We start from the raw sequence: 18,667 nt of genomic DNA, 5'->3' as shown, positions 1-18,667 counted from the left end.
GGCAGCACTCTGATGCATAAAGTATATGCAGAGAGGCTGTGTACTGCCTTCCTCTGTATATTAGGTGCTTAATTGTTCATGGCTTGATATGAACACCATGATCTTTCCTGTCTTTCAGCATTGGGGGTAACATTGTGGCTGTTCATAAATAGTTTCTTTTTACTGGGATTACTGCCTGATTTAGCCAGTGATAGCAACAAGAAAAGTAAGTCATAGTAACTCTTAGGAAGCAATTTAGTTAGATGTTTGATGAATTTTTGTGTCTCATGAATCAGGATTAGCATTCCCTGTATTGGGGAGAGGATTAGACAGAGGGATTAAAAGGACATCTTTACCCCACTGGACTCTGTGGAATAGCCCCTGAGGATATGGCTAAGAAAGAGTTCAACAGGAATGCCAAATTTCTGCTGAATAGGTTAAAAGGGTGAGGAAGCCTCTTCGGCAGCCATCCAAGCGCAGAAGACCTGCATAACATTTCTGCTGAATAGGGCCCTAAAGACAAAAAACAAAACAAAACAAAACAAAAAAAAACATAGGAACCTTGAAAAGCTTTTCTGATTGTGTGGCTTCTTATCAACGCCTCAGATCTCCAGAGACACTTAAACATTCTTTTTTTCAGTGTAGTTAGGCATCCCTTGAGATGTGCTAGTGGCATGGATGATATATTCTTACAAGAGAAGAAGTCAAATTAGGTTGTTACATAAAAAAAAATAGGTCTCGGTTGTTCTGTAAACAAGGTCCATTTCTTTATATCAATTATCACTGAAAGTTACCCAAGATCTTATTGAGAAACAAAACCAAACCCTTAATCTAGTGTATAATTTTTGGTGTTTTCAAATATATATTAAAGACATTAATTAATTTCTGTCCCCCTAAAATTGAAAGAGCACACTTAACTTGCATGTTATGTTTGACTTTTAATATTGGTGTTTCTGAGCCCTTTTCTAGGAATTAGCGCATGCATTTGGATCTTGGTGTTGTTCATAAAATTTTAGCCAAATTCTAACGCCATATGGAAGAATATTCACAACTATAGTAACAGGGAAGCAAGAAATGAAAGTCTTACCTCTGCAAGAGGATGCCAGTGAGCAATGGGTTTCCGAGGGTACGAGAGCATTTCGTTCCAGTGGTCACGACCTAGGCTTTCTGCATCATTGCCTACTTGACATACTCCAATGACCTCATTGTGACCTACACTGTGAAAATGTTCCATAATATTTTTTTCTTAAAATTTTACTTTAGAACCATACCATTGACACATTTCATTAGAAACAATAATCACGGATTTTTAGAATGAATTCTTGCCTGAAAAAATGCAATGAACTATAAAATATGTAGGTTTGCTCTTTGCATTTCCCACTAATCAGAATAATTTAATATTTTCCCCATTATAACATACACTGTGTGTCTGTGTGCATTTATTTCTCATTTTTGCATGAAGAATGTAAAAAGTTCTTTGCCTGTGTTCTGTAACTAGTTGCAGAAGTATACTTTAGGCCGCAATTTTAGAAATGAAGGTGTGTGTCTAAGGGGTTAGTGTAATTGTGCACAAACAGAACATCAGTGTGTGGACTGTCTGATTATATATTGAGTTATTTCAGTTCTGGTAAACATATATGCAGCTCAGTTATGTCAGTTATGGATGCAAATCTATACTTCAAAATTTAGAACGAAAATTCTGCCTGGAAATACAAGAAAGTTTAGTCTTCTACCAAAATCAACATGATATAAATTTCCTGTTTATTGGGAAAAAAATAATAACTTTGTTTCTGGATGCAAATCTACTGTGCAAGATTTTATGAGCCAATAGATGATGTTATTTTACAGCTACAGGTATCTCACCGGTCATAATCCATAACAGCTATCGACAAGTTAATTTGGTCAATGTTTTCTGGAGGGACGTCAAAGACTATGGCTTCATTGTAAACGGGATTAAGGGTATTCCTCTTGGTGGAAGTTTTTCTTTTCTTTAGTCGCCTTCCTTCACACATTAAAGAAACCTTCACGTAGGGATCTGTGTGAATCATAAGAACAATATTGGTTTTCTTTTGTTGTTTTTAAGCAAACATAAAAAGTGAAGGGAGCAGCCTTCTTGTATGCCCATACCTGCTTGCAGAATTAGTCACCTGGACCTGATTGGAATTTGAGCTTCTTTATTACCATGGCACGCCTGGGAGGCAGCGGAGCTTTGAAAGCTTTACCTGGTTGACTGCTTATAATGAACAATTTAGGTTCAAGAAGCTCCTTGTTGTGTACTGACTTCTTCAAAGGGTATTAAAATATCCACTGAACCATGTTATACATGACTGTTTTATACAACAGCCTGTGTATCAGCCTATTTATAACAGCCTAATTACTTGTACAGATTCGTAGGACAGACAGAAGATGACAATATTTTACCAATTCGGATTTACTGATGTATGGTTAAATATAGTTCAGAGTGTAACAATTAGTGGCTTATAGTTCTCAAGAGAATTATAAATATTTTTACACTCTTGGATGTAGTAAAAAAAGCTGGGTTTTAGTAGCTCCTTTCTGGGAGCTCTACAACTCCCTGGTAGTATTTAAAAATTATCTGTGAATTCTTAGTTCAATTAGTTTTGAGTTTTCATTATCAAATCCTGAAACCATTGCTGAAAGGAGTCTGGGATGATCATTGTTTTGTCCATATGCCAACGACAACAGAATTGGCTCAATGGCACTTGGAGACTGTCAGAGAGGATCAGTCTGCCTCTGTGCCATAGTTGTAACAAATAGTCTGCTGTACAAACAAATTCCCAGTGTTATGAATGCAGTTTGGCCAACTCATGCTATTCTGAATCACAGTGGCTTTAGAGATAATGATCTTGTAGTCTTTTTAAGAGCAGGTTATTTTAAACTCTTGGTTGCAAGCAAACAAACTAAAATATGTTTTTATTTCTCAGAAACTCCTGTACTCAAGTAACTCAAAAGCTTGCAACATAAAAACTCTCTTCTCAAAAATGATTCTGGGATTTGCTGATTTCTGTGTCTCGAGGGAAATGGGACAGAAATCCACACTGACAATTAAATTCATTCCTACCTGATGCTCCTGTGATATCCATTGCCTTTAAATTTCTTGCCTTTATTATTGTAATAGTTAGTCTACCAGCTGTTGGAAGGTAGCAGAGTGAAAACATCAGGTCACCAAGATCCACGTTATCCTGTTCCAAGCAAAGAGAGATAATGTGAAGCAAGAATACCCTACCCATAACAGATAAAACATACCTTTGGGAATCTACAGTTACGCAAGCAAAAGCTGAATTCTTATTCTGAAACATACCTGAAAAAACAGACATTCATCTGCATACAAGGTTCAAGTCGCTACATTGGTTGCTAGACCACCAAAGTTCTCTCAAGTGTTAAATGTGGTTATAGTTCCTAGCACTCAGTCCTTGGAGATGAAACACATTTGCAAGTGATGAGGTACAGCATGAGGCATGGGAATACCTTTGTTCTATTTTATGTTTTGTAGTGATTTGCATGTATCATTGGCAAGCTGCAGCAGATCTCTGTGCCTTTCCTTCTGGTCTGCAGAAGGATACCCATAGAGAGATTCACTGAAAAAAAAACCACATTGGTTGCGCAGGGCAAAGTTTTATGCAACTCTCAAGCTTGCATAAAATCAGGTGTGACAGGTGTGAAGTCACTGTGGTGATGGGGTAGTCTCCATCAGCAGTAAAGTAAGGACATTACTTCCTGTGCTTTGCGCAGACAAGCTCCCTCAAGTAAGCTTATCCACCTGTTTCATTGGGAGAATGGTTTCCAAGCCTTTCTTGTGTCAATGGCACCAGGATTTCAGAAAGGTAGTAGAAAATGAGCAAACCCTGTTTGCAGTTACAAAGCATCTGTCTTTTTTTTAAAAAAAAAAGAAATCTGGCCTTTTTATTAAAAATATAGTGAATAAATGATTGTATTAAATGATTTTTAGGATTTGATTTGTGGTTTTTTGACTGAGCAGTGAACTGGTACTTTCACAGACCTATTTCCTGTAACCTAATATTTCATTCTTGACTGAAAGAAGTTATCCTGTCCAGCAAATTCAAAGCTGCATTCTAGGTCTTATAGGGAAGGGAAATAGATCTATTGTGGAATATGTGTATCTTGCCCACTTAGCTTTGCACAATAGCTTCTCTCCTTTCCCAGGCTGGCTCCTGCATCAGTCACCAAAAAATGAAGGATGGTGGATAACCTAGAAGGTGAGTGAAAATACCTTGAAACAGCATCTGACAAGTTAGAGTTTGTCTCTGAGCTAGCTGCTGTATAGACCAATGCCCAGAGCCTATGCAGTCGCTTTATGTAGCTTTATGAGTTAGCAGGGGAGACATGCAGGACAGAAAATTGCTGTCACAGAGTTGTAGAAAAATGTTATGTCAGAAGGGATTTCTAGGTCACTTGATCCAACCCCTTGCTCAAGAGAGGCATCTTCGCTTTAGTTTTTAGTTCATGCAAGGGAAAAAAAATCATGCACATTCATTCAGACACAGGTCCTTTCCTTGTGCTGTTATTGGAGAGAGATGCTGTCAAAGAAGGAAAAAGCTGATATTATGGGCCCTTTGTCAGTAATAACTAGCTTTTAACCCTGACTGGACTTCATTAGCTGTAATCTTTTCCATTCTAAAGATCAGTGTTTAATGGTAGCTGTAAAGCTAATAAAGGTTGTGACAATATCAAGATAGCTGTCATGACTCACCCTGTTGAGTGTCTCTTGATGGCTCATACTTGGAAGCAACCTGCTGCAACAAACTCTGTGTCACTGACTCACTTTGACTGTGGGAGGATCAAAGTACTGTTTGAGAAGGTGATGCTGTATGAAGTCCTACAGGCTCAAGTGATGTCAGCATATCCAGGAGAAATTTCTCTTGGCTAACACCTGCACTTAACGTTACAAGAGAAATAACTGATCTCTGAAATTTTCCCAGTGGTCAGCTGGAGCTTGATACCTATAACCCAGGGAACAGGAAGCAAAGATTTCACTCATCCTTCCCACTGTGAGGAAGAACAACTGCCAGAATTTAAGTGTACTTCCCCCCGGCTCTGAGGTGCTGAGGTTTGTAGCTGTGGAATTGTCTCTTATGCGGCAACTCTGAGGGGAGTAGCATTTCATAAGCCATTTAAAGAAATTAGCAAGTGAAGCCACCTTTGGGCTATTTGGGGGATTTGTCACTGTTGCAAATTTTGATTGAGAGGTTATTTTTCATGAACTGGTCACAAACTTTTAGGAGACGATAGCATTGTTGAATCACTCAGGTTTTCCCTGGCCATAAAGAAACCCATCAGGCATCTGTTGTTTAAGTGTGTATCTTGGTATTCCTAGATATTGTCAACCACGGCAGAGTCAGTCTGTATTCAACTCCAGTGCTCCACATGGTGACCAGATAATTCGTTATGTGAGTGCTGTAAATGCTTTACTGTTACTACCAAATACAAGAGTTTCCATTCCAGACTTGATCATCCTGAATGAACATTTTAAAACCCTGTATCAGTTCTTATCAAGAAGTTCATAGGTAAATGAATTGCTATACAATTGTTTTAGCTAAAAATTCCCCCCAAAAATGTTAACCCTCTGCATAAATCATAGAATCATAGAATGGCATAGGCTGGAAGGGACCTTAGAGATCATCTAATCCAACCTCCCTGTCATGGGCAAGGATGCCTCTCGGCTAGATCATGAACTGGTTAGGAAGGAACGGATCACATGTTGAATGCATTGTTAGGAATTATGCCATAATATATTTATCCACAAGCTTTGCCTTACATTTGAAAAATAATCATCATTACAATGTGATGTATTTTTTAGGAAATGCCTCAATGACAATAATAATTTGTTAATGCTTTTTCAAAAATTGTAGTGGGCATTATACAGGAAAAACATTGTTAAACTGCAAACAGAGCCTGTAATTTCTCCAGTCTTTTCCAGTCCTAGAAGTTGTAGGTGTTACAGCAATAGATCACAGATGATTGTGAAAGTCAGTCTGTTCATAAGCCAATGCTAGTAGTAATCTAACCATGGCAGTCAGAGAATGTAATTGAAGGAAAGCTTGCAGGCAGCAGCAGGAAAGAGACATACTCTTTGGCATGCAAATCCTTCTCTGAGTCTGAAAAAGAAGACGTGTCTTCTCACGCTTTCATTTTGATTTGTAGGGAATTAACTACTACTCCATAATACTGGTTACTTGCACGTTTTCTTAATTTTGGAAAGATAGATTTTCTAACAGAATGAGCCTTTCCCAGTGCCCTGGCTATTCCACCCTGCTTACTCTGATTTTCTGTAATCAAAGGGCAACATTTTTAACTGCTCCAAACATTTTAAATTTTGCTGTTGTGGCTTCAAGGTTCAACTTAATGAGAGAATGTTCTTCAAAGAGTACCACAAACCATGACTGCACCACAGAATTTGCATGTGTGTGTGTTTGTCTGGCTGACTGCAGTGGAACAGGCAACATGCTCTGACTGGAGACCAGTGGTGTCACAGGCATGACCATTACATCCAGCAGACACAGGTCCTTACTATAAATTCAGTTTCTTAACAGAACCAAGGTCCATGTAACAGCACAGAAGGGATTATTGCACATCTTCACTAGTTTAAAATCACTCAGCCACATGACTTAAGCCATGGATTGTCACTAAAGGTGTACTGTATTATCAAGAAACAGCTTTAAGGAACAGAATTAACAAGCATAGAGGGTAGTACCTTCTGCAAGGATTATGCTTCTGTTTGAATTGAGTAATTGTGTATGACTATGTGTGCTTGACAAAATGGGGCAATATAAATATTACACTGTCTGAGACATTTTAAAATTCCTGCTTAGGAAAAGATTTCATAACATTGTAGGTTATCAAGTCATGTATTTTGTACATTCCAAATTTGTGTCTTAATTTTTTTTAGTGTGGTAGTAACACCATACTGTGTTACAATGCAACTATGACAGCCTTAATATAACCAGATCAAAAAGCTGCTTAATATTATTGATAACTTAAAAGAAAATATTCACAAGCTAATTAAATTGCAATAAGAATTTATTTATATGAGTATGGCCTATATTATTTTTCTTTTGATCCTGTTCAGCAGGATGTGTGTTGTAAGAACTGAATAAATATGCTGTAATAAATATATTTAAGGTCCAAGCTCTGCTCTCATTGTCCTCAAAAACTGTCCACATTCAGAGGAAGAAAGCACTACCTCCATTTTCAGGCTGTAACCTCCTCACTCCTATATTCTAAAAGAGGTATAACAAGATCGGTGTCTGCTTTGCTTTTCCAGTGCCCCAGGCTTAAGCCTCAGGCTTGGGGTGCCTTGATGTTGTTAGCTGTGCCTTACAGTGAGCTGTACAACCTGTTCGTTTCTGATAATCCCGCCTAGATTTGTCTCTGAGCCTTTGTTCTGTTCATGCAGTCCTTTATTCAACAGGACAAGAGCATGAAGTTTCTTCGTGAAAAATTGCCCAGTGTTACCTGGGAGAGTTAAATGTGTTAAATACTGGGTAAGCAGTCAGCGGGAGAGTTCAACCCAGAGGTGTAAATCACAAGGTTTGCCTGAAAACTGTATCTTCACAAAGAGAATGAATCCCTTACTGGAACTTCAAGATAAATAAGACCCTTTCATTGCTGTTAGGAGCATGGAAATAGGACCTCCCTCCTATTACGCTTCCTCCTTGTTCCATTTCTGGTGGAAGTACTTAATATATCATAAAAATCATATTATTTGAACCATTTTCAGTGGCTTCTACCAAAATGCTTATTGTTTGCCTTTGTTTCCTTGGAGGATGCCTTAAGAAGCTCAGGCAGGATCAAGCCTTCTCAGTGAAACCTGGAAGTTACCTGGTAGTTAGGGAATTTCTGACAAATGGGGTTGACATTTGGAATCAGTTTTCTCTGGCAGATGGTTTACCCCTTCTCATAAATACATTTGTGTGCAGAGAATGGGTATGTAAAATCATGCCAAAACAGGCAGCAAGACAAATTATAGGTGGCAACTTCTGCTTTTGCCTCTGGTGTAGAAGAAATATGCCGTCCTTGAGTTAGGCAATCAAAAGTTTTGTGTTCATGTCTTCAGAAACTTGCATTTTGTATTTCTGGAGCAGACAAGCTGTGATAGGCCTGCTATCATGCAGTGCCTGTGCCACTCTAATTAAAGCATATGTCTCAATTATACCAGGTTCCTCAGTTCCCCATCTATAAAAAGACAGACACTCCTTTTTTACTTTTTTGGTATGTCGCAAAAATAACGCTAATTATGGATTGTGAGGTGCTTACATGTATTTTTATGCGTCTCATGAACTTACCATTAATGGGAGCACTTACAGGCAGTGATGCCCTTGCTCATTTCTTTTAAAGTTGCTAACTGTTGAAAGAGGTTTTCAAGGCACTAGTGATTTTAGAGATTTTATAAATTCTTATTGCTACATCACAGCTGTACAGCTAATGCAATTGTTAACTTTGTATACTACCTCCTTCAGCAGTTATACATGTCTCTCTGCAAAGGTCACTGGAAAAGAGAAAAATAGCAGAGGTTTCATGAAACAAGATACTATCATTCGAGTTTCTGAAGCACAGAAAGGATTGATTACCAGTATTTAATTAAATTCTCTTTTTTTCTTTAACTCTTAGCTAAGGAGCATTAGTTATATTTTAAACAAAAAAAAAGTCTGCCTAGCTATTTCATAATCTTTACTGGAATTAATGGAATTATACTTCTGTAGTGCAGACAAATTTTACTGTACATCGTTCTTGTATTTGATAATGTCACATTTTTAATTTTGCAGGGATTTATTTTAGGGGCCATTCACTCTGTTAAGATGAGAATAATTTAAGTATACTAGGCATATGTATTAAGTCTAAATGAATTTAAAAGTACTTTAAGAAGTGTTATCTGCTTTTTGGGATATAAAATTTATTAAATTGTTCATCTGTGTTGAGCAGTCTGGATTCAGATTTGAGTGAGCTAAAATTCAGTTCAGGTACACGTCCAGAACATAAATATTATGCAAATACCATACTAAACAAATTTAACACTCTAATCTGTTTGAGAATGATTGTAAATCTAAAGTATCTAACATAATGAACTCATGAAGTTAGCTCTAAATTTTTTATTATTTCATCACAGAATTAGTTATATGTATGAGAAATGTATTTTGAGAAAAACTCTTTAGAAATGTTTGATTTTAACTGAATTTGCACGAGACTAGAAGAGTGCCAGCGGCCTTCTCATTATACATTTTAAGATGAATAGAGAAGATATGACTAGAAAATTCTATTTTCATGACATCTTAAATCAAAGAAATGAACTCTACTAAAGTAGGCATTTATTAATGCCTCAATCAAACTATATCTACAGAGAAATGATTAAGTAAAGTTTGTGGAAAATGGGAATGGCCTATCTTTTACAATTATTCTTTCAATACATCAATGTCAGGCTATAGTTCAAGTTTTAAGTTAATTTGCAGATTGTATTATTTTCTCAGTGTGATTCCATTTTTTGCATTTCATTGTCTCTATTTTACTCATGGTTTTCTTAAAAAATGAAAGCAAACAAGTAAAGAAGCTTTTACAGCTAGGTATGCTAAAATGATGCTGATTTCACTTCCTAGGAAAGAACATTAAAAACCAATTCTGAAGCTTGGCTTCACTACAGTGAAGGAATTTAAGAAAGCTGAAGTGTTTGCATGTAATTCACTCTGGATTTTATAGTGCTTTGGGTACACAATGTAATTTTCAGGTCTAGTCACAGACTGGCTATCAGCTTGTATGCCTTTACGGCTGTATGACGTGTATATATAGAAGCCAATCTGATGGTCAATGGGATGATGTCAATGGGATGGACAAAAAGGCAGCATAAGAAAGGGCACCTTTGACCCCTCGTACTCTCTCCATGCGCTTGTTTGTGGCACAGCATTTGTTACTTAGCACATATTCATAACAATGCTGGACCTGAGAGATTCTCGCATGACTCATACAGTGAAAAGTATCACCAGCTAAAGAATTTAAGCAAAGAAAGCCTTACAAGGGGGAACGAAAGCACTTAGGCCAATCAGCCAACAGAAGGTGTTTTGTGTTCTATTTTAAAAAAATATATATTATCACACAGCTAAGGTCAACTAACTAAGTATGTAGCTTGACTCTTCTCTATTAGGATTTAGATTAGTAATGCCAACATAACCACAACCGAGTTGCTATTACCTTTTCTCTGAGGTATTCTGGAGCACCTTATAGCCAGACAGACGTCTTGCCCGACAGTTCGAATACCACAACTTCGTGCTGTACTTCATAGGGACTGAAAGAAGTAGAAATCCTTCCTCCAGACTGGGTCATAGAGAGCTACTATGATTATCAGCTCAGGGAGTGTATGTTCTTATTTTAACTTACTCATAGTTTTGCCTAGAATCTTGGTAATTTCTATATAAAGGAAGTATCAAAAGTAAAGCATCCATCAGAGAGCAAATCCTCTGTCTCCACTTCAGAGCCTGAAGATCTTTTGATATGGATTTTTTTTTTCTCTCCTGTTTCCTTCATCTTTGTATCATGACTACTTTTCTTTAAAGCAGATCACTGCAGTCCACACAAAGAAGATCCTCCAGATATGACTTTGTGTTGTGCTCTAGTCAGTCAAATATCTCATCATATGGGTAGCTGGAGTCAAAGCATAAGCCTTTCACCTTCATATATGTTTCAGAACAAATCCAGTTAATGTCTCTGAGAAGAACGTACACGTAACTTCCTCTTGCCACAATGTCCTTAGTAAGTCAAGGACGGAGGCCTTTCCCTGTAGGCAGTCAATGTACTTGTCTCTCCAAAGACCCAACACCTCCATTGTCATAATTTTTATCCTATAAATAGGATGGCAGTGATTAACTGAAACTGCCTTTCCAATCGGTTAGCTGCATATTGTCCTCAGTTATCTGAATGTGTTTACAGAATATATTTGTTCTTACTGAATCATTTAAGACTTTATTGATAAATTATTCTGTAATAAAATTCTTACTTAAAAAAAGCCTCCAGTCAGTAAAGATAAACTTCATGCACATACTTATGTTTAAATGTGTGCTTCAGTCCTTTAAACATGGCTTTGAATCCTTTACATAGATTTTCAATTCCTGACAAATAAAGTATTTTGCTGAATCCACGTCTAAGAGTGAATCTAATAAATTATCCTGTAGCTATTGAGATAGAGATAATGTCTTAATTTGTTCCAAACTAAATTGATGAACTGGGGAGATAGTCTAAATTGAGCTAGGGAAAATTAGTAGAGACATGATTGGAAAAGCTGGAGTACTTATCCTGTTTATGTGTGTGTGTGTGGCTGCATCAGAAATTGATTTCACAGGAAAAACAGAATTGAGGAATTCTGAAAATAAAACTTCTGTAGAAAGTTAACAAAAGTAATTTTTAACTTCCTCATTAGTTATTAAGAGGAGGAAGGAGTGTGTACAGATCTGTTTCTGAAGGCTTGCTAGATGGCATTGTTGGTCAGAGAAGGAAGTTAATTAAAGTTTAAGTTTCTCCTTGCAAGTTAAACTGTTCCTCTGAAGACTATTTTATTTTCTTGAATTGTTACTGCTTTATGCGACTCTTCCATGACTTGCTGCTTTCTACAAAATACAAAGTTCAGTACAGATGTAATAATTCAAAAAACTCCTCCCCGACTCTTCTTTTCCAGGCGTTGCTGCCTTTTATTATTTTGACTGTTGCTGGGAGGCAGGGGGTTGTATGTGTGTGTGTGTGGAGGATAGGGAACGCCTGAAAGCAAGAAAAGGTAATTATATCTTCCTGATCTAATATTTAAAAATGAAAATGTCATAACCTGTAAGATGTGAGTTTACAAATGAGGTGCTGTGGACAGATTTGCTCCTCCTTTTCTTCCAGTATATCCCACTTCAGTGTATTCCACCTTGTCAGTGTTTATAGGTTGCTGCCTTTGGTATTGTGCTTCAAAACTCTTTTGAAAGGGAAGCCTCTTGAGGGTGGGTTTGATTTCACAATGCTAAAGCTTTAAAGGAGATTACTCTAGCACAGAGTTGACGCAAACCTTTCTCACTGCAAAGAAGGCAGTGGTGCTTTAGAAAAGCTGACAAGCTTGTGATCTCTAATGAAACGTAAATTGTTCTATACAGGAATAAATGTTTGGAGGGCAACTGTTTACTCAGGAAATGTAAGGGAGAGCTTCAGCTGGGATAAGAGATTTGATGTTAGGTGAAGATGGTAAAAATGGAAGGACGAGTAAGTCAGACAGACAAGGTATGCCTCACAGAGGGCAGTTTCACGAAACATTCTAACATTGCAATTTGGAAAAATGGGCGGTAGTTTCCCAAAGTGACGACCAAAGCTTTTAATGAATATCTGTCAGTATCTGTTATGTCAAACCCCATAATTTTTCAACAGGCTGTAATTGATTTGGATTAAACCTCTTTTTTTTTTTTTTTTTATTAAACACTGAGATTGAAATAACAAAGAAAAACAGAGGATAATGGCATTGTAGTGTGCAGTATTTTACAATACAAGCTAATCTGGGTAGGCCAACCTGGCTGACTTAAAACTCTTGATGAACATCACGCAGATAGAAAGAGATGAGAAAATAAACCCTCAGTTTCAAGGCTAAATGCTGGCTGGTTGTAAGAAGAGGAGGCTAAATTACGTGTTAAGTGTTCACTATCTCTAGGCAAACGTGAGCTTGAAGAAAATGAAACAGCAAATCCATTCTAACGCATAAAATTATTTCTACCATGAATTATTTGCCCGTTACCTCTTGCTTCCATTCTGGCATAAGTTGAAAGTAATGTTTAATTATCTCAATATCCCACTAATAATGAAAATCTCAAATACATCCAAGAAAAATTGCAAGGGAAGAAACTGGTTTTAAAAATAAGTTCACTAATCAAAATATTTTAATCCAAAATATCTTGCCTGTTAATATTTTTTCCTAGTGTGTTAAATGTAAATGTCAATTTAAATTAAATTTGTATGCAAATTAATGGACTGGCCTTTCACTTTACCTTGAGTTACAATGGCTGCATGTGAATTTACAGCTCCACTAAAATATCAAAAGATGCTCTATCTTCTAACCCCACTCAATTATCTCTTGGTGTACAGGGATTGAAAGCAATCAGTATGCCAGAGCCCTGAGGGACTAACAGGCCCTACTGGCCCTGATCACTTGCAGGGCCTCCCCCACCCTGCCCATGGCCCAGGACCCCATTTCAACCCAGCCCAGGGCTGTTGGTCCCTGCCCCAGCGCCACCATGGTGTGCTGCTCTTCAGCTCCCCACAGCCCTGCCCTGCCCAGTCACATAGGCCCACGTCCTGGCCTGGCTTGGCACAGCCCCAGGGACCTGGCTGATGCCAGGAGCTGCCCCCAGTTTCCTGGCCTGCCCGGCTCCCTGGCTGGGGTGGTGGGACAGGACCTGGCTGGCCAGGTCTTGCCCAGCAGCACCAGGGTCCTCCACTGCTCCTGGCGTCCCAGCCCCAGGCAGCAGCCAGCCCTTGTGCCCTGAAACAGTCTTAATTAAGGATAAAATCTTGCAGAGCAGCCATTCTGTATAAAAAAAAAAAGCTAATATAGACACAGTGCTGAAATGAGATGAAGTTAATGCTTTGGGCCCTAATAACAGTTCCTCACCTTTCCTTAGCACTGAATGTCATTCTCAGTGCTTGTATTCCGTGTTGGATAAAGCAGCCGCCTTTTATTTTGAGAATTCTGAGTGCCTCATTCTGAAAAGGAGAGAAACTAAGTATCTGGGTAGTGCTGAAAAAAGATGGAGAGAGTCATGGTATCAGGAAAAAATAACGTGTTCTTTTCAGTCTGCATTAGCATCTATAGTGTTTTGTGGATGTATTCCTTATGCTTACATCAGGTGTTTGCTACCGACTTCCCTTCTACTCAGGCCTAGGATAGGTTGTACGCAAAATGGGTCATAAAGAAAGGCCATTTTTTAAATCTGAATGTACTTTTAGTCGAAGTAAAAGTTTGCTCTACACTTTTGTTCTTGAAGAGGTTGATATGAAAAAGAGAACGGTCCAAATAAAATAGAGTACTTGAAAACTAGAAAGCTAATGTCAAACTTTATGTTGCAGTAGCATGGCTTTCTTGCCATTCCAGAGGTTTTCTCTGAGATACGTTTTATTTGTTTATTTATTTTTAAATCAAGTATCTCCTGTTGGGTTTTAGCCATCTGCTGCATAATTCCATCCCAGGTCTGATTTCAGTAGAGAAGGTATGGTGGTCTTGTATACTTGTGTCTGTGAACATGCCCTGGGAAGGCCAGAGGGGATCATTCTGCTCACGGCTCTAGTGTAATGAATGCAGAAGCTGGAGAAGCACGTATGCATTCCTCATTGTAAACAGGCAGTGAAGAAGCACTTTGCCCCTAGATTTTGACCACTTGAATATAATGGGCTCCTTCCAGAGACCACTAAAATAACTTTTAGTGAACAGTGTATTGCCGTTAATCCAAACTCTGTCTGATTATTTTAAAATTCTTGTGATATCTGGAAATCAAATCCAAGTTCAATGAAATCCCTGATGTGCCCTTTCTCTCTCTCTTTCTCTCTCTCTTTCTCTCTCTCTCTGATGCTTTTTGGCCTCTCATTCCATTAATAAGAATTATTACCATTATTAATAAGGTATGCCCAAGGCAGACTTTTCAAAAGTAGTATTTTCTATGTCCATCTCTCTTTAAGTGTGGTGCATGTTTAGCAGGTGGGGGAAGAAGCATGTTTTTGTGAATCTATTTCTCCTATTTTTTTTTCTATGAGTTACACAGAGGTTCTCTTGATCATGACTTAAAGTTATTTTTTCTTCCAAATAGGTAACTTTCTTGGGTTTCTTTGTGATTTTAAAGCCAAGGATCAAGTATCTTTCTGTTGAAGTTTCTCCACGTGTTTTGTTTTTCTAGAGACAATTCTGTTGTGTCCTGTCATGCACTCCCTCAGGTCAGGAACTACTGAGAATACTTCATGTTTTTTGCTGGTAAAAAGTAGCCTTTTTTCTAGAGTTCCCTGATGTTGAAATCTTGTTACCTTTGAAATTGACTTGATTACTATTCAGTGATGTAACTAAATATAACAAGTCAGCTTGTGATCTGTCACCTGTGCAAATAATAGCACTGGTGCCCTGCCAGACTCAAATGCATCATCCACAGAAAGTATCAATATAAGAGAAACGCTGAAAAGTGATCATTATGGCTTAAAAACATGTCTGAGAGCATTGCACGTAACCTTCCATTAGACTGCAAACACAACTAAATTTCACAACATGCATTTTACTAGTAACACTTCTCTGTAAAATTACCCACTTTTAACAACAGTAAAGAAATTTCCATAGAAGTTTCATTTACTTCTTAGTAATTTATTTAAATGGGTCATATAGAAAAGAAAATCACTGCAAATTTCAAAGGGAAGCTGCCAAGGTAAAGAGACTACTTCACTGCTAGCAATATTCTGTTAATGGATTGGGTGAAAAGATGCGCAGTTGTACTGCTTTGATTGTTCTTTCATGGCAATTCCATTTTAATTGCAAGTTAAATGGAAGAAGAATATAATCGTGGACACTTGAGTTAATCCTACAAAACACATTTATTAACTATGTTGAAATAGACAAACTTCCTACATCTTCAATACTGTAAAATTGTCTCATTTTTACTTTAGAATCTCTCTGGTTTTCAGATACAAAAGGAATTAAAATAATAGAGGGAGGAAGCAAGAAAGAGAATGACAATAAAATTAATGATAACGAGGTAGCATCATTACGGAAGCATAAGAAAGGAGACTGCTTTCATCCGTTATTTCTAAAACCATGCTACAAAGACTTCACACTTGAATCAGGAGAAAAGTTGAGGTTTTGGTGGTTCTTTTCTCGACAGGGGACAACATGGGAAAGAAGAGAGGCTTTTCTGTTTCGTTCCAGAGATGCTACTGACAATCTCACAACAGACTTCTATGTAAAATCTGCCAACTGCGTAACATGCCCATATGCTGTTGCTATATAACCCTCTCAGGGAAAACCTCCCTGACTGACCTCCTGAGTCAATGCCATGGAATCCGTGGTGATCTAGCAACAAGGGGTTGCTTTTACCATTTCTCTTAGGCAATGCCAGGAACATTTCAGTGTTTCTCAGTGTCTTAGCTGCTGACGCTGCTCAAAAGCTCATGCAAATCCAGCTACCCTCTTTTCTTCGGAGACAGTTCTGGACTGTTGCCATTAGGACACTTAGACTATGTGGATGAGGTGAAGGAAAATTTATGCTGCTGCTGTGTATCATTCACCTACCTTGAAAGTAAATACAATATTTTAATCTCGAAGCTGTTAGGCAGTTTACCAGTCCAGTACTGGTAATTTGGAGTGGTACAGAAAATACAGCTTTAAAATACAACTAAAGACTGTGAGGAGGCTGAAGGAAGGGGGAGGAAGAAGACAGAAATCCATTTTAGAAAATGCAGACTCTCAAGTCAAGTGTATCATCCAGGTGTCTACAGCGTGAGCAGGGGAAGATGTGATTGTGTAGAGTGTGATAACAGTTCTTTTTCTGTAATACTTGTTCTCTATCAGATACACTCATGCCTCCCTATTATATTTAGATGTGTACTGCAGGCAATTTTAGGACCACTTTAGTGAGCATGTTTTCTCTCTCAAAGAATGCACAGAGGGTAGTGTAAGATGTGAGATAAAGAGTGCACTAAATATTGAAGTGCTTTAGAGCTTTAAGTCCATAAAAGTGAGTCAACAGAACTTCCTCCTCTTAGAAGACTTTTCTTCTAACTTGTTTTACATGTGCTACATGTGAAATGTACCTAGAGAGGTAACTGTTTGTTGGTTTTTGGTTTTTTTTCTGAGGCTTGTTTTACTCTCTTCCTGATGTCATCATGTGCTTTTGTGAGGTGAGTCTGGGTGAGCTGCTCAGACTTTTACTTGGTTACATTTATATTCAAAATAACTGGTGTTATTATGTGCATACTACCCTATGTGTAGGAAAAAAGTTGCATTTTTAGAAAGCCTGTGAGTGACTTAATAAACAGTACTTTGCAGTCAGTTTGGTGCCTTCTCAAATTTTCAGTTTATTTGCTTATAATCTGATAGTTTTGAAATGAAAGAAAGGTTGTGAGTTGACTTGTCCTAAATGGTGAGTTCACTTTAGAGCTCTTTGTTACTTTGAGAATGATCAATGATTTGGGGTACTCAGACACCTTAAAAGGACCTGACTTCAGTCTTCTGGAAGCAAGTATGATTATGAAATAATGTAGTGTAGTTATCTCTGACCATCCTGACTCATAACTTTTGGAGCAAGACTATCTGAATAAAAGGATAATATCCTTTTTTTCTGTGCTGCTTTAGCACTGAAAGGTTTCCTGAAATAATCCATTTTTGAGGAGAACAAGAGAGTGACTGGATGAGGGTGAAGAGTGAGCATCTACTGCTGTATCTACTGGTTTGTTTTTAAAAAATATTTGTATTTTGGTGAAAAAAAAGTATTGCAGTTACAGACAGAATGAAAAGCTTTTTATGTCTTGTTCTATAATAAAAGCTTTGTTTTGAATCAGTTGTTTCTCATGGCTTTCCCAAGAATGCTGACACTCTATATCCTGAATAAAGTGAAGAATTTGGAAAAGGAGCTGACAAATGAGAAACACTGCTACACTACTGAAAGGAATGGGTCAGGGGTGCTCACTGCAGAAACCTTGAGGCAAAATAATCTAATCTGTTTTCATTCTATTAGGACTGCTGCAGCCAGTCAAAAGTTGAAGATGTGGATGTAGAACAGACCATTTCTGATGGAGGGATTTCTATCTGCTTTCTCCAAGACCAAAATTGATAGCTCACTCATATTTTAACTGTCAAATTTTGGGGGAGGGGGAGGAGGAGAAGATTTAAATCTTTGTTGAGCAAGTAATTGTCGTGCATTTATTTTGCAGAGAGGAATAAAAGGATGGTAATTTGCTTGTTTTGCTGTTCTAGCGAATTTTCTGATGTACATGTCAGGTGATTTATTTATATTATTCCATGTGGCTTTTTGTACTGTTTACAAGATACTATTTCCAAACTCTAGCAAGAGGGTACGCATGAAATCTGAGTTTCAGTAGGAATTCTTTCCCTGACTTTACAGTGGACTCAAGATCTCATCTAGAGTACTACTCATTTCTACCTGCATAAAATGTTGCGGTCCCAACAGAGTGAAGTTTATTGTTAGATTAGCATTTACTGTAAGATTCTGTGCTCAGTTGAGTACAGGCATTGAAAGGTTTTCATTATTTTAAAGTGATTCCTTTCTTCCTGATGATCATAAATGACTCTCTAGGGGGCTCGAAACCAAAGTCTGCTGCTTTCTTCCTATCTTTTTTGTACACACTTTTGTTTCCCTTTACTGCATCGTAATGCTGATCAGATGGTTGATTAAACCACAGCTGGCTTTTAAAAATGTTTATAGAACCCCAGCATGCTTTTAAAAAGAAAACATGTGGAGTTCTATGAATTCTGAAAACAAATATACAAAATACAGTGTCGGAATTTTCTTTTTTTCTTCTGTGTTAACTTGCATAGCCTTTGGGTAGCAGTTTCAAGATAAATAGAACATATTAGATATTGCATGATATATCTAAGTTCCTATTCACTGCTTCTTTTAAAATAATTTTACTGCAGGAAACGGAAGAGGAAATGTTAGGT

The 18,667-nt window shown here is 37.7% G+C and overlaps 1 protein-coding gene across 1 annotated transcript in view; it reads right to left on the bottom strand.

Annotated features, from left to right (window-relative positions):
- Positions 1-384: 384 nt before the first annotated feature.
- Positions 385-18,667, bottom strand: part of SYT9 (synaptotagmin 9) — a 64,779-nt gene continuing 46,496 nt past the window's right edge. Inside the window, exons 4-7 of the mRNA XM_086613389.1 lie at positions 3,062-3,182; positions 1,843-2,014; positions 1,067-1,196; positions 385-492 (exon numbers count right to left, since the gene is read on the bottom strand). Coding sequence (XP_086469515.1) covers positions 385-492; positions 1,067-1,196; positions 1,843-2,014; positions 3,062-3,182 — 531 coding nt within the window. The remainder of the gene's footprint in view (positions 493-1,066; positions 1,197-1,842; positions 2,015-3,061; positions 3,183-18,667) is intronic.

This window comes from Tauraco erythrolophus, chromosome 6, assembly GCF_009769465.1.
Source record: "Tauraco erythrolophus isolate bTauEry1 chromosome 6, bTauEry1.pri, whole genome shotgun sequence".
Lineage (NCBI taxonomy): Eukaryota > Metazoa > Chordata > Aves > Musophagiformes > Musophagidae > Tauraco > Tauraco erythrolophus.
The sequence above is the reverse complement of the archived record's forward strand: the minus strand, read 5'-3'. Positions and strand labels throughout refer to the sequence as shown.